The sequence below is a fragment of the Numenius arquata genome, chromosome 13 (assembly GCF_964106895.1).
Source record: "Numenius arquata chromosome 13, bNumArq3.hap1.1, whole genome shotgun sequence".
Taxonomy (NCBI): Eukaryota; Metazoa; Chordata; class Aves; order Charadriiformes; family Scolopacidae; genus Numenius; species Numenius arquata.
Window position 1 is genome coordinate 19,945,082 of NC_133588.1, and position 25,234 is coordinate 19,970,315.

At 43.7% G+C, this 25,234-nt stretch overlaps 1 protein-coding gene across 1 annotated transcript in view; it reads left to right on the top strand.

The window, feature by feature from the left end:
- The window catches only part of LOC141471418 (transcription initiation factor TFIID subunit 4-like), a 130,231-nt gene extending 105,459 nt beyond the window's left edge, over positions 1-24,772 (top strand). Inside the window, exon 15 of the mRNA XM_074157947.1 lies at positions 24,605-24,772. Within this exon, the coding sequence (XP_074014048.1) occupies positions 24,605-24,772 (168 nt within the window). The remainder of the gene's footprint in view (positions 1-24,604) is intronic.
- The last annotated feature ends 462 nt before the right edge of the window (positions 24,773-25,234 follow it).

The following is a 25,234-nucleotide window of genomic DNA, read 5'->3' on the forward strand; positions in this document are numbered from 1 at the left end:
TGAAGGAGGAAATGAGGTTGGATCTGCTTAGCTGGGAGATAAAAAGCCCATCTAAGTTAAAAGGCATAATAGGAGTAAAAAAGTGAGGCACAGTTTTAGAATGAAATGAGAGTGAAGACGCGGCAGATTAGGTTTGCCTTAAGTCTATGATAGTTAAAATAACCCCGTTAAAATTTTGAAACTGTAATTTACATGTTCCTTTATTATTATTCAGTTTAATACTAAAAGGGCAGAAGTCATCCAAGGAACTTACGCATTCATTTCCTTCCCTTTCACTACTCTGCAGATTTGTTTCAAAATATTTCCCTAGTACCTTGAATTTTGTTGTTATTTTTTGTTTTGACAAGAGGTAACTTTTCTTTCTGACTGCCTATTAATGCTACCGAGAAATAAAGATGCTTTTACAAAATGCTTTCAAGCACAAAAGGAGATGGTTTTGAAGAGATTATTTTACATATTTACATATTTTACCTTAAGCATTTTGTAGTCACTGCCTACTGGTGAATGTATCAGATTTTTACACACGCTTTCAAAATGAACCAGTTTTGCTTCTAAGCCATTGCAAAGGGAGGAAATGAATTCTAACTTTTTTCACTTCATTTTCACATCCTCACATTTCCTTATTTCACATGGTTTAAAACAAAATGCCTCCAGCATTATTTTTCCTTTCTCAAGAGCAAAGTGAATGTGACTTTTCTAAGGGGGTCACAGGATGCCTCTGAGGCCTGTGGGTGTTACTGGACTGCTGCCTGCTTTCAGCTTAACTGAAGGGCTTGTCATAGTTTTCATCTCCTAAGAAATTAGCCCTAGGTGCTGGCCAGAAGCAGGAGAAGGCAGCATTATGAGTCCCACGCTGGTTATTTCCCACTGACATCAAATCCTGAGGTTTTTAAATTAATCCCACACAAAGACAACCCTTCATTTTGGTGCCAGTTTGAAATTAGACTGCAATAATGACCTTTTAAAGATGTCTAGTTGTTAAGATAACCCCCCGTTGAAACCTGAAGGTAGCCCTCACGCCCCGTGTCGATGAGGGGCTGCCGAGGCTTCGGCAGATTCTGTAAAGGTGACGTGACCTGGGCTACCACAGGAATGAAACCGATAGCCACCCTGCTCGCCCCCGCAGCCCGGCTCCAGCAGCAAACAAAGGGGCTTTATGAAGTTCCAGCCGGCAGATTAGTTACAAACTGGTAATAGAAGACTTGCACAAAAGGGGGCTGACTTGGCCATCAGAAAAAGTTAATTCTGGGCTCAGAGTGTGAATTAAAAGCATACCTTTCAATGCTTGAACGCTGGCTGGCGGCTGGAAAAGCCTGGAAAATGGAGCGTTAACAGCAACTGCTAATATAAACAAGTAGAAGAAAGTGATTTGATACGTGCTCCCCTCAAGTGTTAGAGCTGAACTGCAAACCGGCCCAATAGCCATGGGAAACGCGGGACAGATCTGCGTAACGCACGGGAGAGTTTTGTCTGTTGGAATAAATAGAAATTTGTATTGGTCCTAAATTAAAATTACTCACGTAATTGTTCCTGCCTTTTCACCTTAAGGTTTTGCACTGTAAACCTGCGTGAATTTACCATGTGCAGAACTGTCTTTCATTACTAGTAATAAATAGGTATGAAGCTGGAGATGATATCTCTTTGTAGGCAAAATAGGTGTATGTAAACAAAGACGAGACACCATATAGCTATGAAAAATTATTTTGGTAACCATTACTCTTAGCAATTGCTTTTCTACATTTAAATTATGAAAAAACATTGCCGTCATACTATATTTCTGTTAAAATGATATCTGTGTCATTTTTTAACTCGTAAAAATTGACTGTGCTCAGTTTTTCAGGGTTTTTAAATTTTGCAATGCTCAAAGGCAGTTGCAGTTGTATACAGTATAACTTTGCTGAGGCAAATTTGATTATGTTTTTAACTGTATGTAATATATGAAAATTTCAGCTGTTTAACCAGCATCAGCGGGTTGTTTCCTTTAAAAACTGTAGTAGGTCCTGTAGAATGAGCGCTTTTCAGCTGTTTGAATACTCTTACCTTTGACTATTTACAGTTATTTTAGTTCTGTTCATCAAAAATAGAAAATATGCATTAAACATTTTATTATTTGATGGTGTACTACCCCATCTGCTGCCATAGCGCTCGCAACTCCTGCTTGTTTTGAGAAATGTCCTGTGGAATCCTAGTTTGGATGTGTAGGTTTTGAGTGGGTACAGCACACAGCCGTGTCACCGTTCCTCTGTTAACCCTTAGCGTTGTTAGGGATTTCAGGAGCTGCTTTACAGCATTGCACAAATTAAAGGGCTTATCAAAATACAGACCTATGGAAAATACCGCTCACATCCCGTATTTCTCTTTTTGGGCATTAAAATAGCAGGATCGCTTGCTTTATCAGTTTAAGGGGGTAGTAGAAAATTGAATCTCTCATTTTGTGATCATTTCTCTTCTTTAATACATTTCACCTAGTTTAGAAGTATGGATCAGAAACTCACAAGGAAAACTGATGCCCTTTCCTGCAGCTAAATTAACAGGAATCACGTGGAAAACAATCTGAGCCTTGTATGAAAAGGGGAGCCATTAAAATTAGCCCTGAGCTATGGACTGCACCCAATATCACTAGAACTGCACTCACTGCAGATGTGGAGGCTGGCTCTCAGGCAAACTGAGCTGTGTTGTATAGCTACAATTAAAATCAACTCCTCTGCCAAAAAATAAAAGGGAGGAGGGTAGAAGGAGAACATCAAAGACAGATTGAAATGTGTAGTTAGTAATAAGAGTGGTCTCCTCTTGAACCAAGCCCTGCAGCGATTCATGGCCCCCTTGTTAATGAGAAATTTTGACCTCTGGTTTGTAAGTTAAACTTGTAATCCCAGCTAATGAAGTAAATCAATCCCAACTTCAGTCTGTTGTTCCCATTTTTCTTTGCGCAGTGTGTCTGGGAGTTAGTATCCAGGTCTACAAATACGATTTGGGGGGAAAAAAATGATTCTGCTGCTATGTAACTTCTCCTGTTTTGCAGATTCACTTAAACATACCTAAAGCAGAGAGATTATTTTAACTTGTCTGCGCGCTCGTAAAACATCCTATTAGTTTGGGTGTTTCAGAGACATTTAAATAATAGGCCTGAGTTGCCATTTTAAAAGGAAGGCTGGGTTTGTAACTATCCCAAAATACTCGTCTCGTAAACAGATTCACGCTTTAGATACATAGATCTGTTTGCAATTATTTGAGGAGCCTGATTTTAATTCTTGCGATATATTTAAGGGGATACCAGTGATGGTCTTCTGTCAGGAAAAGAGGTCTCCGGCTGCAATCTCAGTTCTGGGAGACAATGGAATGGCCAGCAATAAAAGGAATGCAAAGCTGGGATGCTGATTTTCATAGTGGGTGGCTCACCCTTTGGAATACACACTTCTAGGTCTCCTGAGCCACAGACTGACGAAAACCCAAGACCCAGACCCAGCCCGGGCGCCCTGGGGAAGCCTCCGAGTCCTTTCCGTGTCACACCATGTTGCTGAAGGCCCCGTGGGAGAGGAGCAGATGGTAGGAAAGGGAGCGAAGTCGTTGTGGCAAAAATAAGGAGATGCCAGATTCCCAGTGCGATTCCCGAAAAGCCAATGTAACCAGCTCGAGAAAAACACCCGCTTCCCTTTCCCTCTGCCGGAGCAATTGCCTTCGCCATGGACCCTCCTCAACGATACAGACCCTGTTTTGTTCCAGTCTCTTTCTCTCCAGAGAGAGTTTTGACATTATTTCACGGCTATTTAGCGCTACAGATGCTGTTTCACAGGGGCAGAAGCTCCCTAACAAAACGTGTTGTTCTAAATGGAGGGGTACCCGAGCCCCCTCCAACTGGGGGCGACTGGCTACGGAGTGGCGCTGAGTTCTGGCTCTCAAGTTTTGGGCTCTTAATTTTTGGTAGCCATATTCCTGCAATTTTGGTCAATGCCCCTTACAGCACGCTGCTGTCTCTTGTAGACGTCACGCATTTACCTTCCTGTCGTGAAGGGGGAACAAGTGACCGAGTGCTGCTGTACTCTATGCACTTTCATTGCAGAACAGGAGAAGTTTTCGGAGCGGTGCAGTGGGAGTCCCCGGGGACTGAGCAGTTGTTTTTCCTGCGGTGACCCTGGCGGGGGGGCTGTATTTTGGGTACCCCGGGAACCGTGGCTGGTCCGTTCCTTGCGGAAGTAAAAACCATATTATTTTTATGCCTTTAAAACAAGGCATAAAATCCACTCCTGAGTGGATTTGGTGCCTGAAAGCTGAGGGTGATTTCCTCAGGGCAGGCAATGGTCAGGAGGCTGTTGCTGTACCCAGAGGGGATGCGTTCCCCCAGGGGGGGACACAAAGGCTCCCACCGAGCTCCCGTCCTCAGGAGGTGACAGCCAGCTCTTGGCTGCCCCCTCTCTGAACTGGTGGAGACTGGGGAGCAGCAAGAATGGCGAGATTCAACCTGGCTTGCTGGAGAAAAGGCTGTTTTGAAGCAGATCGTTGCAGTTGCTGGCCTTAAGTAAGGTTCTCGGGAAGCAACGCCCCTCTGATGGGCTGAGGAGGAGCAGGTCTGGCAGAGGACCCCGAGCCGTGGAGGGGGAGAGGCAGGAACTGGCTCCCAAGGATGGGGAGGAAGAACCTTTCTGTAGAGGAACAAAATATTAAGGCAATCCAAATACAGAGATTATATCCCCTCGTAAGTTTTGGGCTGTAATGTCTATTTTTCCTAGGGATCAAATGCAGTGAAAATTTTTACTACTGAGAGTTCCCCTGTATCTAGAGGGATCCGTTCGGTTTGTAACACCTAATGCGTTACTTATATACCATCTTCAAAGTGTAGATGAAGGGCTAGATTAAACTGTATACTATTTTTTTTTGGTGATAATACTGGTGATATTGTGAATATCACCAGTATTCAGATTATCACCAGTAATATTGTGTGTGAATGGTGATAATCATTAACTTTACCAGTATTATTCTTTGAACATGCTCAGAAGCCTCATAACGATTTGAATCTGGGTGCTTTGTGCTGCTATACTGCTGCAAATCATTAGTACGCTATGAGCAAGAGTTTATAATAACCTACTTTTTGTCTCACTAAATCTTAAAGCTTTGTTAATTTTGACAACAAGTGGAAAAACACAGCAGTGAATCTGTTCTCAAGTGATATACCTTCGTATGCGGAGGATCCCGTTGCGAAGAACTTCGAGAATAATCATGGTTTATTAGCTGCACAGTCTTCTCCCCTTTGTTTCTATTCATTTAATTTAAAGTGAAACAACTCAGCATGCAAAACTAAAATTAGCTGGAAAAAAAAAAAAAAAAAGGTGTAAGTGAATAAACAGGCAAATCCATTAGAGCGGATGGGTTATTGGATCCCTTGCCATTCCTCAGATGGCGGCCTATTAAAAGTGGTAATGTCTGCCCCGGGCACGGCCCCGGGCGGGAGAGAAGGCCAAGACAGGCATATTTCACATGCATCAGACACAAGAATTAAATAGACCAATGTTCCCTAAAAGACTGAAGTACATCTCTTTCTGACGTTCATCTCGGGCAAAAATTCATTGATCTCAGTATGTCCCTTGGCAATTATAAAATATTAAATCCAAGTCACACTTTTCTAGTTGGCTTAATTTTTTCTCTATTCACAGCTTTCTATTTGATCAATTTTAACAAGTTAGGAATAGCATCTAATAATAAAATAAAAACTGCAGAGTAGAAAAAGTTTGTTCATTTGACATTCTTATGTTTTTGTATTTAGTCTTTAGACCTGTCTGTTATTTTATTGTATTTTAAATAAATTTGCACGCTAAGTAGATGAAAAGAATATATATTTATACACACAAAACCCCCCTCCGCTGCCTCCTTTTGAATTAGCAGTTTCTTTTTAAAGCTGGATACTCGTATGTGGCCATGGCATTGCAGTGAAATCTGGATTTTAAAGCTAAATCTGTGTAGTTAATCACCATCGGTTTTCTAGTGTCAGACAGGAATTATTTCTGCTTCATGTTTCTCTTATTAAATCAGGCTAGAAAATGTAATATTGGTGGATCCTTACTTCCGAATTCTACTTACACGAGTATTTATTTTTTTTTCTGTTTTAACCAAAATTTGGGTTGGTTTGTGTAAATGCCAGGCAAGCAGCAAAATGAAAAATAAGCTATCAGAACCTGGAGCTATTTTAACATAAGTTTGGAGGTTGTAACATACAGTGCAGTGGAACCAATGTCTTCGTTGGTGGTCTTTGCTGATGAGAGACTTAATTTTGGGGAATTTTGTTGCATGCAGGCAGCCTACCTGTTATGTTGCCTTGTTCCCTCCCTGCACCGCGTTCTCTTCTGCCCGGCACGCTCACAGCCTTCCCATCCTTAAACAGGCTCATTTGGTGTCCAACAGCTATAAGCAATCTTGGCTGAAAGGATGTGGAGAAGAATGCTCAGAGTCTTGGTTGGCTTTCAAAAATTGACAATTTTGATTATTTCCTATTGGCAAAATTACCCCGTGGAAAGGCAGGGGAGGCTAACCCAGGAGGTCTTCAGTTTTCAGAAGAGTGAAGTTTAAGATTTTGCTTTACATTTTGGAAACAAGACCCTGTTGCCATGTCACTGCGTGTTTATAAACCTCTTAATTATTTTTTTTTTAGTAACAAAAGCAATTGTAAGTATTAATTGGCTAGAAAAGAAGGATTACGGCTGCTCGTGTCGCTCCGTTAGCACCAAGGCAGAGAAAGCAGCTTGCCCTGGGCGCCGGGTTTGAAGCATGGGCAGATGAGATGGGTATTTCTGTGCGTTCTCAGGTGAATTTTGAACCTGGCAAACATGTACGTGGAGGTTCAAACCCGGCGTGTGTGAGGTGAGGTCTCCTTTCTGTTCATAGTCCCCGGCCCAGGTTGGGATCCGCTTGCCGTGAGTGACGGCATCCTGGAGGAGCTCACTCCCAGGGCTGCACTGGGAGCCCCAGCTGTAAAATGAGGATATCAGTACTGCTCAGCATCCATCCTTTTTTTCTTTTTCCTTTTTTTTTTTTTTTTTTTTTTGTTGGATTGCTAATTGTGCCTGGCCCTTGCCGTGTCTTTGTACAGTGTATATCGTAAGAGAGCTCATTTTCAGATGGGGCTTAAAGGTGGATATAGTTACTAATTGACCAGCCCGTGACTAACCAGGAGCTGTGGGTATAACATGCTGCTCCAGGAGCACAGGAAAGCTGTACCCTGGACCCAGAATCCTACTAGATGTAGAGATTTTTTTCCCCCTTTTTAATAGAAATTGTGATCCAAACATTTAAAAGTCACTTCAAGAGCAACGTTACTCAGAAGCATATTGAGTCTTGAAAAAATGCAGACAGAATTTTCCTTTTTTAAAATTAATTTTTTATTCTTCTGGAAGACCCACAATTTTAAAAAGGTCTATGATATAACCTAGACTAAAATGCTTGTGTGCTTGTGTGTCTCCCTCTCCGTATATATATATACACACACGTGTATAGGCATATATAATATTTTCTAGCTATGTTCTCTGGTTTATTATCAGCCATTTGATACAGCACTGGAAGCTGTCTCAAACATGGCTGAGACTGATCTTAATGAAATGAGAACAGTTGTGTTCTGTGTTTGGTGGTTGTTAAGCGAGGGGGTAAATTGGAACTTTCCCAGTTTCAGCGTAGAACTTGTTAGTATTTTCTCTGTGATGGGTTTGTTGAGCACCCAGCACACCTTTATGGCCAGCCAAAATTTCATTTCCATTTCTTACCTCATGGACTGATGCATAATACGTTATTTATTAAAACCATGATTCTAGTTGAAGTTTTGTCGAAGTAAACATTAGTATATTGCTTTCAAATGGTAATTTTTTCAAGATACTCTTTCCTTTACTGAGTCCCTGCTGCCATCAACCAAGCACACACTCCTAATCTCCTGCCATTCATCTCATCTGCCCTGAACATAACTCTCACCTGTTTGGCTTTGAATTTATAAATTGCAGAACTAGGTTTGCTTTTGAAATCCACTTAAAATTCTGTATTTCAACAAAATGAGACAAAATAAGATGATTTTAACTATATTTATTCTGAATGTTTCCATGACTTCACATTATATGAAAAATTGTCCTTCTCCAGCTAGCAGTTTTGTTTTATTCTGCAAAAATAAACATAGACATTCTTAATTTTTAAAAAAAAATCTTTAAACATAAATTAATGATAGTTTAATCAGTTTTCTGGCTGTTTACATGTTTTTCCTAGTCAGTGCTGCATCATGGTACGCATATACATTATCTTGTGATGCTATGATCCAAAAGTAAAATTAATAGCAGCAAAAAGTGACAGGATTCTGCGGTAAGGATGTGCAATATTGTTTATTAAAATCATCCTGTTTAAAGAACATTTTAGTGAACTTCATTTTTCTTGAACTGCATACTAATTTTAAAGGTCAGTGTGGTTAGTTACCATAGTAGTGACCTAAAAATAACCTTTCTAGTGTACCTGTATATTTCTGATCTGTAGTGTTAGCATTCAGAAATGTTCTTTCCCTTAGAGTTTCAGCAGCTAAATAAGTTGCAACCCCTTCAGCTATACTCATAAAAATTTGCTTCCAGACAACATGGTCTGTTTATTGTGTAATAATCGAAATGGCACTAAATTGCAATGATTGCTGAACACTTAGGAATTGCATTAACCACTTAACTGCTAAACTATTTTCCATTTTCTTCCTCACTGTGAAGTATTATATTGATTTTCCTCTTAGTTAGAGCTGCTTACCCAACCTCTGAGATGAAGGGAATATTTGAGCAGCCTCATACACCGTCGTATTTTGAGTCAATCAGCACTGACCTTGGCTAAGAATTTTCTGGAGGTTTTTAAAAAAGCTATCAAGCAAAATAGCTGGCAGTGCATAGCCTTGAATCTTTGCAGAAAATAGAGGGAAACACAAACCATCTCTGCTAAGTGAGTTTAAAAATATTAGGAGGAGGATTACATTTTTCTCTCTATGAGCTGGGTTATTTCCTCTTACCTTTAATACGCCGCTCCTAAGACGAATCAGGTAATAGTTATAAGGCCTTACCCAGGGACTTAATTGCAGCCTGTTATGCGGTGTCGGGACTGTAATTAAAAATCTAAATAGAGTGACAGGTGAAGCATTTCAGTCCTGCCCTTGTTTCCTATGGGAATGTTGATGACTTTTTATTTTCTGTCTGTCCTTTGTTAACTGGGGTAAAGCAGCCAAACAGCTGAGTGATACCAAACTTCAGAGCTCCAGGACGATTGCTAGCTCTGCGCTTTTTTTCTACCAAATATTTTAGTTTAAAATGGATTTCCTTCTCCTCCCAGAGATTTATAGAGGTAAATTCTGGTCCTGTTCGTTTCTGAGAGAACTTGTCAGAAAAAAAGCAGAGGGTTTGGGGGATTTTTTTGGTTTGGGGGTGGTGGTGGTTTTTTATTTTTATTTTTATTTTTTTATTCTTTTTCGAAGCAAACCCTTTCTGCAATCCTGCTGCAGAGAGGGGGAGGGAGGCGGCTGCAGGTAAGGAAGAGTTAACTGGGAATGGAGCGGGGATGCTGGGGGGCAGCAGTGCTGCAGAACAGAGCAGTGTTCGTGCGAAGGCAAGTCATTTCCCGAAACACTGCAGACACATGGCCCCGGGCGCTCCAAAACCTTTGGAGACCAAAATGGCTCGCAGGAGTTAGAAGTAATAAGGTGTTTTTCCCTTCTTTCTCCTTCACTGAAATTCTGTAAGGTTGCTATGCATTACCGAGGAACAATGCCACTATTTTTGTGTTTTATATGGGTATTAAGATCCATTACAATTTGACATTTTTAAGATTGGTTATCCTGTAGTTTGGTGTTAAATTGAAGTTGTTTGTTTTGAATTTAATTCTTTCATTTTTCAAAGGAAAAAAAGGCAGCGCTGCTATGCTGATAGCTCACTGAAGTATGCCAGGATTTGATGTTTGAATTGAATGTTTGCTGTCCCAAAATATAGGCAAAATTATCTGTAAAAAAAGTCTTGGGTTTTATTTTTTTTTAGTAATTTTTTTTAAGTCTTAATGATGCTTTCTGGCTGGCTTTTCACAGATCATAGAAGATATTGCATGTATAATATCTTTAAGGCACGCTGGTTTTGGGGTTATTTTTAACACTATGTTACACACCCGGGCCGCGTTGTGCTTAATGCAACCTGCCTAGGATTATTATAACCCTATAGGTTGGCAGCAGCTAAATAAACTCCACAGCAAATAAATTACTGCAGCAGCCTTATTAGGCCAGCAGCAATGTTAAGGACATCTGTTAACTCTTTTTCAAATGCCCTGTCCTTACTCGTTTATTCTAAACATTTCTGTTGTTAATTACTGCTTAAGTACAAGAAGTAGCCGTTTAGACCTGGCTGTGGAGGAGGAGGAGGAGGAGGAGGCAGCAGAGGCAGGTTTGGGGCCCACTCCCAGCCCTGCTCTGGACAACATGGTGAGGGGCGACCCGCAGTTTATTGGTTTTGGGTAAAAACAGGTAACTCAGGACAGAGCAATGGCAGATGGACTTATCTTTCCATTCCTGGAGCTCCAGCACTGGTCATTGCTCGGCCAGGGAGACCTCCTCCCAACCAGCTCAGGGTCTGAGCAGCTTTCCCCACTTGGGCCCTGAAAGTCAAACCTCTTGTGGTTAGAGATGGTGAAAAAACATTTGCAATGAAACTTTCTCTGTCAAAAGATGTTTTTGTCAAAGATAAAATGTTTAGCAAAAATACATCTGTTTCAAAAACGTATTTGTCAGGAAGGTTTCTCAGCTCCAAGATGACATTTCTAGTGAGAAAGCGAGTCTATTGCCGCGTGGCTCAGCCCGCATCTGGGAGATGAAAGATGAGCGGTGCCTTCGCCACTGGGGTGAGGAGTCCCTGCCACTCGGGTTTGCTCTAATGCAGAATGAAAACGTTGTTGGGGATTGAAATGTTTCCCAGCTTAGTCCTTTATTATGTGGCAAAACGTTAGGCGTTAGAATCCAACTCAGAGTTCTTTTAAATATCATTTCTTTCCATGTGAAATTCTTGTGAGCCCACCAGGTGCTTTGCCAGCTGGCACCAAGGGTGGCCCAGGTCTCCTCTCCATTTGTCACTGAGTGAGTTGCAGGTGCTTGATCGTGAAAACAAACAGGAGGCTGGTTTCCAAAGGTTAGATGGAACTTAGGAGCAACTCTGGTAAATTAAAACAAACAAGCAATAATAAAAGGACCTGCAGAAGTTCTCCATAGACAGTGTCTGAAAGGTTCCTGTGTCTGTTGGGAAGTTTCCCAGAGTGGTGTGAATGTGCCCAGCTTTTCATCAGCCTTGTAGGAAAAATAGATGCAAAGTGAGGAACGCTCAATAAGTGTGTTTCGGTTTTGTCATCTGAGCAATGTCTGATTTTCAAATTACAGCCTTGCCCCTCCGTGCCATTGCGGGGAACCTGTAGCATATACTTACTGTATTGCCAATTAAAGTATTTTCTCTCGCTCATTACTGCCGTAATTCAGTTAATCACAAAGCGCGCGGGGCTCATTGCAGCGTGTGAGGCTGCGGAGGATCAGGGCTGGGACAGAAGCCTCTCGTTAAGTGATTCACCACTGAATCCTGAGGCCACCAAGGCCGGGACCGACTGCCCGCCAGTGCCCAGGCTCCAGGTTGCCCGGTGGCATCCTCTCCTTCGCCCTGCTCCTCCGGGGAGTTGCCAAGCCTTGGCCAAGGTGTCTCCCGTAGCGCGTTCCGGGCCCTGCTCCCTGCAGCCCCTGGGATGAGATCAGGGGTTGGCCGGCTTTTAGCGATGAGCCAATGAATTATGCAGGTGGGGTAATGAGATGGTTTTGTGTTGGGAATGGGGATGGTGCTCCTGGGGTGCCGACAGAGGAAGGTCTGCGGAACCGCATAACAAAAGGCATTTTTATGCAGAGGTGGAAATATTTGAATGCAAAAGACAATTGGGGGGGGGAGCTAATGTCCTCATGTATTGGGAGAGGAAAAGTGAAGTGTAAACTTTAGTTGTTACCCGTTAAAGCTTTTATTTCTCTTGCGTTGTATAGGGAAGGAAGAGATTGCTTTAGCATAAACTCCAGAAGAAAATGAGTGCTTCTCTCTTCCCCCAAGTAGAGCTATAAAATATAGATGCTTCTGTGTAGTTGGAAAACATGTATGGAATGATATATGGATATTCAGGGACCGTGTATATTTGTATAGTCACCGTAGGCTATTTGTGTAATAGGACCCAGATTACAGCTAAATTCAGTATTCTTTAATTAAACGGAAGTTTCCATGATATCCGTCAGTTGCATATTTTGAAAGACATTTGAGGTAGCAGACTCGTATGTAGTTTTGAGTTCTCTAACCTAGATGCCTTATGTTTGTGCCTCGAGATAACAGTGAATAACATATTTAAACTACTCATGTGTGAAAAAGCAAAATTATATCTCATGAACTGATTTCTTCACACATTCAAAAAAAAATAAAATTCCCCTTTTGTTCAGATAGGAAACAGAAATCAGAAGGGAGACAATGTTTGTGGGAATGATACGATATTTCAAAATGGAGAAGATAGGAATACTTTTAATGAGAAGGGATTAAACCAGTTTTAAAAGTTGAGTCATTGTACAAAGGTAGTTCTCATTGTGTAGGCATTACAGCCTGGTTCAGTTGATAATGAGTCAGAGAAGTGTTTACTGAGCTGTTATGATTTAATATTTTGAGTTGAAACTCGATATTGTAACCTAGTAATTGGTGATAACCATATTTGATTCTTTCTTCAATTTCATCATCCAGAAGAACTAGTGCTGTCAAGTGCTAATGCTTTATTTATCTGTAATAAAGAAAAACTAGAGGTGCGTATGTTCTCATGGCTATCATTAGTATTTATTAAATATATATATGTTTTCCATATGTCTGCGTGTATGTAGTAGTTTTGAATGGGGATGTATAAATTATACCAAAGCCATACTCTTTCATGGATTTTAATTACTGTGTAGCTATTCTTTGAGTTTTTGTAAACAAGGCAGGCTTTAAATTTGAAAGCAGTCCTCCAGATGAGCTGTTCTGGCAACCCCTAGAGTTAAAGCTCAGTCGTTCAAACTCCAACATCTATATGAAATAGAACTTGATGACATGGAATGCAAGTCTTAAAAAAAACCCCAAAAACCCCTTCCCGAAACAAAACAAAAATCCAGCAAAAAATACCCCAAACCACAAAACCAAGAAAACAACCCAAACAAAACACAAAATCAACAAAAAACTCCCCAATAATAATTAGAGTTTCAAATATCCCCTCTTGATTTACAGAATCTGTCCGGTTTTCCGAACTTTGGGGAGAACTTACATTTATTGCTATAAAATTAGTGTTTTATTTTCCGATACGATGCTACTGTTTAGTTTTGCTGGGCAGGGGGAGCAGCAGGATGGTAGGGGGTGACAGTAGCGTTCGCTGGTTGTGCAAAATCCAAATTGGAGCCTGTCTGCTTCACAGTGTGAGTGGGTCGGACGGAGACGAGTCGAGTGCTGGGGGGAACCTTCCTGACAACCTGGAGCTTGCTCTTGGAAGGTACTGAGCCCGCTCTGGTTCCACTGAAGGTGATGCACTCCTCTAAATAAGAGTGCAAGAGGAAGAAAATACTTTATAAATGAGTATGTAAAGAATGTCGCAGGATCTTGAGCAATATTTTTGAGAGTGAAGAACGTTCTAGTTACTGATTTGTCTTACTTGGGGAAGGAAAAAAAAAAAAAAAGCCTATAATTTTGGAAGAATTATTTGTTTAAACCCCTGAGCAAATTAAGTCACCTGGGGCGCAGCGGAGGCTTCTGAAGAGCAGCGTATAATCCGGCCGGCCCTTTTGCTGCAGTTTAATTTTCAAAGGGTAAGTAGTTCGCAGGAAAAGCTGATGTGGGATTATCAAGGTTAGAGTTCAGCTAGAGCAGATGGTAAAATAGTTATAACCCACTGTGCCATATGTCACAGCCGCACGCGGTCAGGTAGCACACTATATGGACTGTGTGGAGAGAGCAGTGACCATAACCCCGGCTTTCAGAAAGACCAAAAAAGCTCTTGGAAACACTGGATTTCATGATTTCAGGGCAGATTAATGAGAATTGGTTCGACTGCACAACAGAACTCACTGTTCCAGAAGGGGATACAAAAACTAACGCACGGCGTGAAACCGCCTCTTCTCTAATTCCCAAAAAGCTAAAATGAAGCTTGTGTTTCAGGAGGTCTGTTTCAGGCTCATTATACTTGAATTTCTGGGGAAAGTATTTAAAGAAAAAACAAATTCACCGCTCTTGAATTCAGACCATTAAAAAAAGGTTACGATTCGATTTATGATTTTTGCAACTTTTAATCCAGGGCTAGATTTTCAGAAAAGCACGCTGTCTTATTGCAGTGCCAATGAAAGGATGAATTTCTGATTGGAAACAGCTGGAATGGGTTAGAGTGCTCCAGAAAATGTGACTCCTGAGCTATAATCTCTGCTGTAGTTCCTCAGACGCCTTTTAAAGAATCTGATTTGATACTGTGAAAATAGGAAGGTAGGAGACAAGGAAGAGAGAAAAGGGTTAATGAAGTCAGAAGTAGTGGGAGAAGTGGAATGGTAGCAGAGAAGAAAAATGAAGGCAGAGAGTTGTGATTTGGAGTGGTGCTAAAGAGCCTCTGGGCTCGAGATTCATCTCGCATTCTATAATGCTCATGTTGTGTTGTATCATAATGCACTTGCTCCTGCTCGAGCTCGCTGCCTCTCCTCTGGCTGCCAGTGGTAAAAATAGGCCAGTAGCATCATTCCATACTATTGAGCGCATCCCGAATTCCACCGTGTTTTTTCACTTGCCTCTCTAATTAATTGAGTAAATCCTCCTCAGCACGTGTGCGCGCTGGCGTACGTCTGCCCGCTCGCCCTCCTCCCTCGCCTGCTCCGCTTCCCACGCTGCTGTGCCAGCTCCCTTCCTAGGACGGGGAGCACATCACACTCCACTGCCTCTTGTTCAACTTGGCCCCAAAAAAATCCCGTCGCGAGCCTCGGCTTTTGGCTAGTGCTTTGGGAAAGGTTTTTCTTCTGCAGTTGCAACCCTCTTTTTTTTTTTTTTTTAAATATATATAATATTCATGCTTATTTTATTTTGGGAGTATTTTGGGATCTGAGAGAGTTGTCAGTTTATACATTGAACGTTGTCAACTGTCAGGCCCTGGCAGCATTAGCTATTCAATAGGTGTCAGGTGGCTTATGGTATTAGATGATTTTGTGCCTCTCTGACTTAGTTCCTATTATGTGTTACAGTATCTGTTTTAATTAGAGTTGTTCATAATGGAGCCTTTGATTTTGGCTGTCTGTTTTTTAATTTATTTTAAATAATTAATAACTCTCTATATTGGGGCTTTTTCTAATAAAGGAAAGGTGATGATAGCTGTGATATTTATTTGTTAATTCTTCTTTTCTTGAGGTAGTCCTAGTGGTATCCAAACGTAGGAGGATAGTAAAGGTGCGAAGTTGGAGATAAGGGCAGAGCCTTAGCACCTGAAAAAAATGTTTTTGCACATCACCATGTCTCCTCCGCGGTCATCTGTAGACTGAAGAGATTATTTTTGTTCAGATATTGATATGGATTGTTCAATCTTTTTGTTACAGCAAGATACAATTGGTGAAAGGATCTTCTGGAAAGTTTTCTGTGATTCGTTTAATGCCGCTTTATAAAAAGAGGTGCATCTGGGATGTTGGGAGAGTGTGAAAGGATTAACTTTACAAAACAATGAAGTTTGGTTTTGTCAAATGGCTTAGTTTGAAATTCAAGGTTTATTCTCTGTCCTTGGCTGTGTTGAATATTAGTGTCTTTAAAGGGTTGGTTGGTTGTGGTGAAATGGGCTGGAGGAAGACAAGGGTTTGGGAATTCATGAGGTGGGAGGGGATTACAGGGGGTTTGAAATGTTAGAGCAAAGTTTATATTAGTCGGTAGAGTGTTTATAAGGTAAACTGATCTGCTTTTTACTCAAGGCTCAGCTGTCTTACTGTGTCTGGTAACGGGGAGAAAGGAAAAACCTGTATTGATGCTAAGGGGTTAGAGCACAGCATGGAGCAGAGCTTTGTGGAAAAATAAAAATTAAAAAAAAAGAGTTGGTGGAAGTGTGTGTGCTGAAGCTCGGGTCGATGTCCCGAGGACAGGGGGCAATGGAGAGTGGTGGAGACCTGCGGGTCACACCACGTATCTGCGCTGGGTCCTGGAGGAGGGATCCTGGTGTGGAAGAGAGAGGTGGGGGACTTCAAAATGGACTTGGGAAAGAGCACAGCCCATGGTGACCGTGGCGTGAAGGGTCTGTCTTTGTAATGGAGAAGGGGAAACGAAAGACCGTCTTGAGCAGGGGCTCCTGTGAGCTTGCTGATGGCTGTAGGATGGAAAACCCACCTTGTCTCCTTTCTGGAGCCATTCTTCCAAGAGTTATTTGTGTCCATCTGAGTTAAATTTTGCAAATGTTTTCTGAACAAACAAACCACTAACCTAAAAAGGCTCAAGAGTGAGACAACTGTAAGAAACAGAAATGCTAAGAAATCAAGAAATGAGTGGCTAAATTATTCAGCGACTTCTCCCTGCTGAACTCCGTCGTCTCTCCCTGATGTCTGAAACACACCAGGCCTTAATTATATTCCATGATATTTGCAGTAATAGGAGGAGCGGTAGCCCTCTGCCACGTTTTATTTACAAATGTTAAGGTCTGATTTCCTGCAGACCGGACTGTGTTCTGACAATGAGTTTATCCTGCAAGTATTAGCATTTAGGGCTTAATTTTATTGCCACTTGGTTCGGAGATAACTGCGTTGCCTGCTTGGTTTTGTTTTATTTGATGGGCTGGGTGTAGGAATTAGGGCCATGTACATCCCTCAATCCACAGCGGTAATTATAGGGAAAGGTTTACACCACCGTTGGTAGGTTGTAACTAATCCACGAGTGAATTTTACACAGGAATAAAACATGCCAAGAGCTGGTAGATCCGTGGCTGGTTTTGCCCATCGTTTGGCAAGTGGTGCCTCGAGTCACTTGATTGGCACCGGCACAATTGCTGGGAGGGCACAGGATGGCCCACAGTTGCAAACCTAATTATTTTAAAGTCTGGGTGTTATACATCATAATTAGGCTTAAGAACTGGAAGTCAGTTGAGATGAATGAGGGCAATTCGTGCTCTCAAGAGTTGAGAGAGTGATTTTTGGTTTAGATTTCGCGTTTGTAAGAAAAATCTTTTTTTTTCCACAAGTGTTAAGATTTAGACGCTTTTTTTTCTCTGTCTCCTGCTCTTCCCCCTCCCAGGGGAGGGACTGGCAATGTATGAAACAGCTTTATGGCACCTGTGTCTCGCCTGGAAGAGGGGAGATGGGGCTACCACATGGAGTGTCACGATGAGCTTCTTAGAACTGGTTTTGTCTTCATCAAACCAGCTGTAAGTGAATCTAGTCCCCCCCAGCCCCCCTGGCCCCTACAGTTGTTCCGCTCAGCCTGGCTTCAGTAAGAGAGAGACCAAAAAAGCAACCTGCACTGGCTAGCAATTATGTATATTTTAATTAGATATTTAAACAATTAAATTTTACAGTTATATGTGTCTAGAGATTGATGAATCAAGAATATTTTAATTATTCAAAGTTTGTGATTAAATGTAAGTGACAATCACACAGGTTAGAAACGGAAGGGCCACCCACTATGTAACAGGGAGATAATTTCGAACTAATACCAAGGATCACCACAGGAGAGAATTCAGGTGGGAATCAAATATGATTCAAGGAAAACGAGAATCCTGCAAGTTGGGCTGTAGGGTTTCTCCCAAAGCTGGTCTGACATTTCTTGGCTCTTGAGCGAGAACATGGGGCTGTACAGCCTGGCAGGGCTGGAGTCAGATGGGCAAGTCCTTCAGAAAAAAAAAACCTCCAAAAAACCCCCCTTGCTATTATTGAAAGATGAGAAGGGAAAAGCACCACAATGCTTGAAAAATAACAATAAAAAAATTTGGCATGATTAGTGTTTCAAAGGGAACAGCGCTTGATTAAACATTTGGAAAGCATGGGAGGAGAAACATTCCAAACAAAATGAAAAATATACGTGTATGATGGAAACAGGATAAACAGAATATTCCATGTATAATTACCGCTGCAAGAATGCGGCCCAAACTGAGAGTTCTTAATCAGGTAAAATTGTCATTACTTTTAAGTCCAAGTAAGGCAGTGAGTTGTGGTAGGTATGAGATGTTTGTGGATAAAGGTGTTGGCAAGATCTACCACTGGAGCGAAGAGCAGGTCCGTGAGCACAGCACATGGAGAGACCTGGAGCCCGCGCCGCCGAGCGAGTCAGGAGTGTGCTGCAAGAGGGAGGAGGGTACAAGGCCTCCGGATTTATCCCGTACCGAGTGGGGGATGCAGAGATCTTTAACAGGTTAAAAGTCTTTGCAGGATGCAGAGCTGTACCTCTGTGGAGGAAAAACCGGAGCTTTTCTTTCTCACATTAATGCAGTGATTATTCAGAGATCTGCAGGGATAAAATGATTAAGAAGTCAAAATTAGTTGCAGTTGGGCTTCTTTCTGAGAATGCCCAGTTGAAGACTGGGCAGCTGAACACCCAGCTCCCTTGGGCAGGTCAACGTTATGGCCTGTGGCTACCTCACACTTCATCCGCAGGATGGGCTTCCATCAGGGCAACTTCATTGGCGGGATGGGCTTCCATCAGGGCAACTTCATCTGCAGGATTGGCTTCCATCAGGGCAACTTCATCTGCAGGATTGGCTTCCATCAGGGCAACTTCATCCGCAGGATTGGCTTCCATCAGGGCAATTTCATCCGCAGGATGGGCTTCCATCAGGGCAACTTCATCCATGGGATGGGATGGGTTTCCGTCGGGGCAACTTCATCCACGGGATGGGTTTCCATCAGGGCAGCCTTCTCCATTCCCAGGAGTTTCTCTCGGAAACGCTGTGTAACCTGCGTTTTGCCCCTGCTCCGGGTCTGGGGGATGCTCTCTCAGAGGACGCAGTGGGTGGTCAGGGTGGTAACAGACGCTGAGTTCTCTCAGCTGAGAGTTTTTGGTGTGAGGCTGTTGTACAGAGCAGGTTTTCCATTGCACTCGTGGTTGCCAATGTGATTTAGCTTAACAGAATAAAGGCAAAGCACAGGTACCTGTAAAACATTCCTCTTGCAACGGCAGCCCGTTGCTTTGCGTCGAAATAACATCACGTAATTATAAACTAAAGCGATCACATCTGAAGAAAAAATTTTCACTGTATCTGTGTCTCGGTATGATTTACCTTCCTCTTATTATTTCTTAATATAAAAATTACTGCATGCCGTCTTTGAAATGTTGCAACTGTGTTGGTATTTGAAGTACTTGTAAATACTTGTGCAAATCGGGTTCCCTGCTGTCTGGCTGCGGGGCGAGGGGTGTGTTTCCCGCCGGGGGGAAGGGGGTGCCTTTGCATCCAGGAGGGCGTAGGGAGGGGACGCCTGCCAAAAGGGAGCCTGCAGGAGCAGTTGCGCTGAAATCGCACGGGATAAAAACGTCGGCAATTGAAAATAACTAGTTTCCAGAGAAATAATGGTGTCTAATCCTCCCTGCAAACGGCGCGGATCTGGAGGCCTCAGCGACAGCTCTTGGTGATGAACCTTTCTGGAGACGCTTGCGAAGCCCCCCTGTTGTGCGTATGAAGGCGCGCAATCTTTTTGCAGATATAATTATATTTCGTACAGGATGGTTAATCTTTGAGGTGCCGACAAACAGTTATTACTTACTTTTCTGTTCTTCAGGGGAATACTGGTTTAAGGATGTTTCGGCTCTCATTTAAATCAGTGAAATCATTACTGTTAGCCTCAGTTGGTGCTGGATTAAACCCTAAATTACATGGAACAGCTAATCATACCTAATATTATACCTGTTTTTCATGTACAAAGCGCCTCTCAGCCAGAGACCTAATAGTGTTTTATGCAAGTAAACATCGTTGCTGCCGAATATCTCCAGAATATTTCTTCTGATCCGAGACCTCTTATTCATAAGAGCAGACTAATATATACCTTCTCCTCCCACTGCTCCGCACTGCGGGGGGGCTGGAGAGATGGAATTCCGGGTGGTTTGAATGGCTGCTGCAGGATCCCCGCTTCCAGAGCCCGGCTTGAGGAGGAGTCTGCCACGAGGATGTGCCACGGAGCCCGGGAAGGAAGCCCCCACATCTTTTATCATTATTGCCTTGTCTCTCTGGGTCACGGAGAGGCAACAGCCGCGGCTCAAGACCATGTTCAGAGGAGAGGTGGCGCGGAATTCTTTTCTGGGGAAGGAAGGAAGGATAAAATATTAAATGCGGTCTTCTGTTTGCCCTCATCTTTGTGTTTCCTGATGAGAATATTGCGCTGGATTTCCATGGTTCTGTAATTCAAAGCCGAAGGTACACAGATTGGTGGGAAAAAAAAAAAAAAAAGATTTAATTGTTCAAGAGTAGAAATCACTGTTATAAAAATGAGGGTAGATTTTCTATTACGTGTTCTTTCTTAAGTGAAAGCACTTCTGTCTTGAGCGAGGAACAGCGCACTTTGGAGTTACTCAGGTTAATTTTCATACACCTGCTGGGGTAATTATTGTAATTTAACGCAGGGAGACATTTTCACTTTCGGAGCAGGAGGGGAGTTTGCCCATGAGAATCCGGGAGGAGGAGTGTCTGTCTCAGCCCTCTTTCCCGGCAGCATTTAGACCTTTGAGGAAATAGGGATGAAATCCGGCAGTGGGGGCCAGCGGGAGGGGACGGAGGTAGGAAGGAGCTCCGGACTGAAGTGCCTACAACTTCTACGAGAAGGGTGGGCTTGGGGGGGTGTGTGTGGGTTGTGATGGGTGAGGGGTTGTTCTGTGGACTGGGAAGACTCGTGGAGGGGGCAAGAGGTGATGAACCCTCTGCAGAGGAGCTGGGTTTATTGTGGTGAGTAGGACCCATGAAATGTGGCTTCATGAGCTGCTCTGCACAGGACTATTTGTTTTAATTTCTACCCCACCACGGTGAGAGCGTGTTTCTTTGGCAGGTTGCTGTGTATTTACCTACCGATCTACCCAGCCTGTGGTCGGTGTTTCACGTTGAACCGTTTTTATTCTGCTTTTCCAACAGTGTGAGTTTTCTCGTAGGGGACAGTGATGGAAACAGCAAACGGGCCGAGCTGGTGCGGCCCAAGCCTTGTGTCACATCTGACACAAACTCAGCGCTGCTTCAGAGTGTGTGTACTGACCCAACCAGTACTCCAGTTCTTCTTAAGCCATAATTTCAAGCGGGGCAGCTTCCAGCAGCTGAATTGAGCTTGACAGCCCAACCCTGGGATGTAAAATACTGTAAGTTCTATACACATCAGCGGTGCCTGTCGGAACCGCGTTAAAGCCCGTTAAAGTAGAGGGACTCTGGCTGTTTTGGTGGCTCTTGGACGATGGGCTGGCAGAGACCGTGGCTCCATGGCCTTTTCCCAAATTCCTGCGTTTGATTTTCCATGAATTAAGTTCTCTTCAGTGCCAGCTGGGGGTTGGAGTTGTGTGGGAGTCTCGGGGGAGCCCCGCTGGAGCCCACCTCTCCGGAGCCCACCTCGCCATAGCCCCACCAGGAACCAGTGGGGCAGAAAATGGTTTGTTTGCTCTCTGCTCCCTCCCTCGCTGTCCCGTGGGATTCGCAGCTGCCGAGTTCCCAGCGGTTGCCGGTCCCCTCGGAGTGTTACAGGAAATTGGGATCGAAGCAGTGGTGGGGAAAAGGAGAGGACAGGATGGAAGGGGACAAGAAGTTGCTATAACTCACGTAACGTCAGGAATCTTAAAATGAAGGAGCAGAAAGAATTAATATATTAATTAATTATTATTATTTTCTGGTCTGGAACATCTTAAGTTTCCCTTAAATTATAAATAGAAGCTCACCGATACAAAACCTGTACTGACGTCTGTTTGGGTGGGTGTGATTTGGTAACAGCTCAGGTGTGGCAGGCCAGGAAATAAAGGATGTAAACAATTTACAACCGTTTATTTTTTTATTAGAGCTTTTATCTTTGTAACTCTTATGAGTTGCCACAGACACAGACAGCGCAGGGCTTGTTTGGGATAATGAAAAGTCTGTCATGCTGATAAAAAATGTGATTTTTCTTGAGAAAAATCTGCATTACTTCAATTCCACTATTCTTGGCAATTAATTTTAACTGTGCTTGAATTCATGTATATAATTAAAAAATTGTGGCATTTAGTACTCCCCCATTTTTATATAGCATCTGCAGGATAATTCTGAGTGCGATGCAGCACCAAACGAATTGGTCTTTTAATTTAAATCGGAGATCACATTGACAGATATAAATTACTGTCCCATCGGTTTACAGATGGGCTTCTCTACGTTCTAAAATAATTTTTTATTATTTTTTCCACCTCCTAACACCACTGCAGAACGTTACCAGGTGAGTGACGGGCTCAGGAGCGGGGCTGTGGGTGTGCAGAGCCGGGCGTCCCCTCGGGAGGTGCTTTTGGGGGTGTTTGCTCTTCCCACGTAGACGTTGGGTGTCTCCAGTGAGAGCTGGTGGCTGTGACTCACCCCGTCTGTCCCGCGCGAGCAGAAGGCAGTTATTTGCTGTAAAGGTACCTCAGCTGGTTCAAGAAATGGGTTTATATGAAGAAAAATTTTTAAAATTAAGTAGCTTTTCTGTTAATATTTGGGAAGCGTTTGCAGGACGGTTCCAGTTGGGGCTGCCCTGGACAGTATTTTTAAATGAGTCGAAGGTGGCTCCGTTTCTCCCAAGTGTGCGTGTTGAGGAGCCGCAGTGGGGATGAGTCTGGGATAAGTGTAATTTGGGGCAGGGGAGAGACGCGCCCTGTGGGGAACGGAGAAGAAAGACAAGTATTTTTGAGTCAGCTTGATTTAAAATAAAAATATACACACGTGGTTTCTGGGAGAGCTGGGAACAGTGGTCGAGGGGGCGCGTGGTGGGAGCGCAGGCGAGGGGCAGCTAGAGGTAGGGTGTCCTTCTGGAGATGCGGGAGATAACGAGGACGAGCTTAAGTGATGCTGCTTCTTTTAGGAACGCAATGCGTTTTGGCGCAGAACTCGGAGCACCACCAATAAGGGGATGGTGTGCCGGGGACGTGTCTGGCTGCAGCGGGGACGAGCGGCCCTCCCAGCCGCAGCACGTGCTTTTCCTGCCAGCGGGGAGGGTGGGTGGGAAATCAATTAATCTCTTAACGAACCTGCTCCATCCTGGAGAGCAGAACCCCTCGGATCTAGTGCTGGCGGTGCTCGGAGGTTGTGGGCTTCTCCCTCCCCTGCTGCCTTGGCCACAGCCTTTTCGCTGCGTTGAGCCTGTTGTGTTTGCGGATGCGGGAGAGTTGGGTTTGCCCCAGATGCAGTCACTTAATAACCAGGGGGAGGAGAAACACCCGGAACGGGGCAGTTCCGAGGCGGCTGCTGCTGCACGGAGGGAACGCGACACGGTGCTGCGTCTCACTCCCAGTCTACGACCTGCGTGTCCCCTGCAATCTCTCAGGAGTAAAATGACGCTTAACTGTATTTTTAACGGCTGGAGTCGAGATCCGAGAGTAGGCATTTCCTGGGGAAAGAAAGGTGTGATTCTGAGAGAGCAGTGAGAAACGTTGGGGTTTTTAAAGTATTGAAAACTTTGCCAAGTACCGTAGAGGTTTGATAAATAATTTAAGTCTTTTTAGAGATTAAAACCTATTTTTCTAAGTTAGAACAGTTTATTTTGCCAGAAATCAATTGGAATTAATAAAAACAGAGGTCTCCTAGGGATGAGAAAAGGGTTGGTGGTGTGGGTGTGCCAGGCTCCAGTCTTAAACTCAACAAGACTTGAGAGCCTGTAATTGCGTCCTTTCCATTTCTAAACGTTCAGATCACGGTGTTCTCGGGCCCAGTTTGGGAATTTCCTCTCTCTGGAGAAAGTCAGGATGAGATTTTCGGTAACTGAGCAGCTTTGGACCAATTTAAACAACAACAACAAAAAATATAATGATTTAACGTAGCTTTAGAAAATAGCGTACTAATGTTTGTCTTCATTGTGGCACGACGCCTGAGCGGTCGTGATTTTTCTATTTAATGTCCCATCTCACTCTCGGGTGGCTCTCGTCCCACCCTTCGGTGTCTCCCCCCGCTGAGCCTGGTCCTGGGGCAGACCCAGAGGGGACAGTTGGGGTCCCCGGGGACCGGGGGGTGCCGCAGCAGCGGTGTCCCGATGCCCCGCTCGCCTCTTCCCGGGGCGGTACCCGGGGTGTGGGGCGGGACGGGGCATTCGATACGCTGGGAATGGCTGATAGTTTTGTCCTCAAAAGGCTCCTGAAATTAAACTGGCCAAATACGTCTGTGGGTGACGTGATGGGAGCGGGAGAATTAGTCAGACCTGTTTGTTGTAAATGAGCGGGATCTGAGCTCGCGTGGGGTTTCACTGGCGTTTCCTCACTCAGGTGAAGGGGGTGAGACCCAGAAGAATAGACAAGAAAAAAAAAAATAATCTCATGTAATACTTTCAGAATTAGGCTCATAATAATCCACTTCAGATGCTTAAAACAGTCCAGCAGGGAAGAGTTGTGACCCCGGGAGCGCGAGGGAGCTCTGCTGCCGCGGGACTCCTGACCTGGCTGTGTTTCCTTGGCAGGGCCTTGGCGTGTGCGGCGGCAGCCCGGCCGGCGCGGGGACGCCTTCCTCCCGGCAGTACGCACGGCAGAAGATAACGCGCGTCAACCTCAGGGACTTCATCTTCTACATGGAACAGGAACGAGAAACGAGCCATTCGCTCCTGCTCTACCGAGCTCTGCTTAAGTAAAGCCAAGAATTGTACTGATCTCTCCATACGGAAGCTCAACCTGCATTGAAAAGCTGTCATTTTAATGTGCCTTCTATTTTTTTCAGAAGTCAACGTTCCAGTAATTTTGTTTTGTAAAATTGTCAGACACACGCAATAAATTCCCTTTATGTAAAAAAAAAAAAATTATAAAAAAAACCACACACACAAAAAAAAATGTGCAAAAGGTTTTGAACCGTGAACTCCCCAGGCAGAAGGAAGAGGAAATCCCTGCTCCCAAATCCCTGCTCCCAAATCCCTGCTGGGCTGGGGCTGGGGCGGGAGGCGGGCGGAGGCGGCGGCGATGGCCCCTCTGAGCCCGCGCTGGGACCCAGCCCTGGTGTCCCCTCTGCGGTCGCTCCCGCTGCCGGTTTTCTTTTCCTCTGCAGTTTTCCCAGCGCCGTTTCCCCTGACTGACCGTGGTGATACCCGTCGTTATTTTAG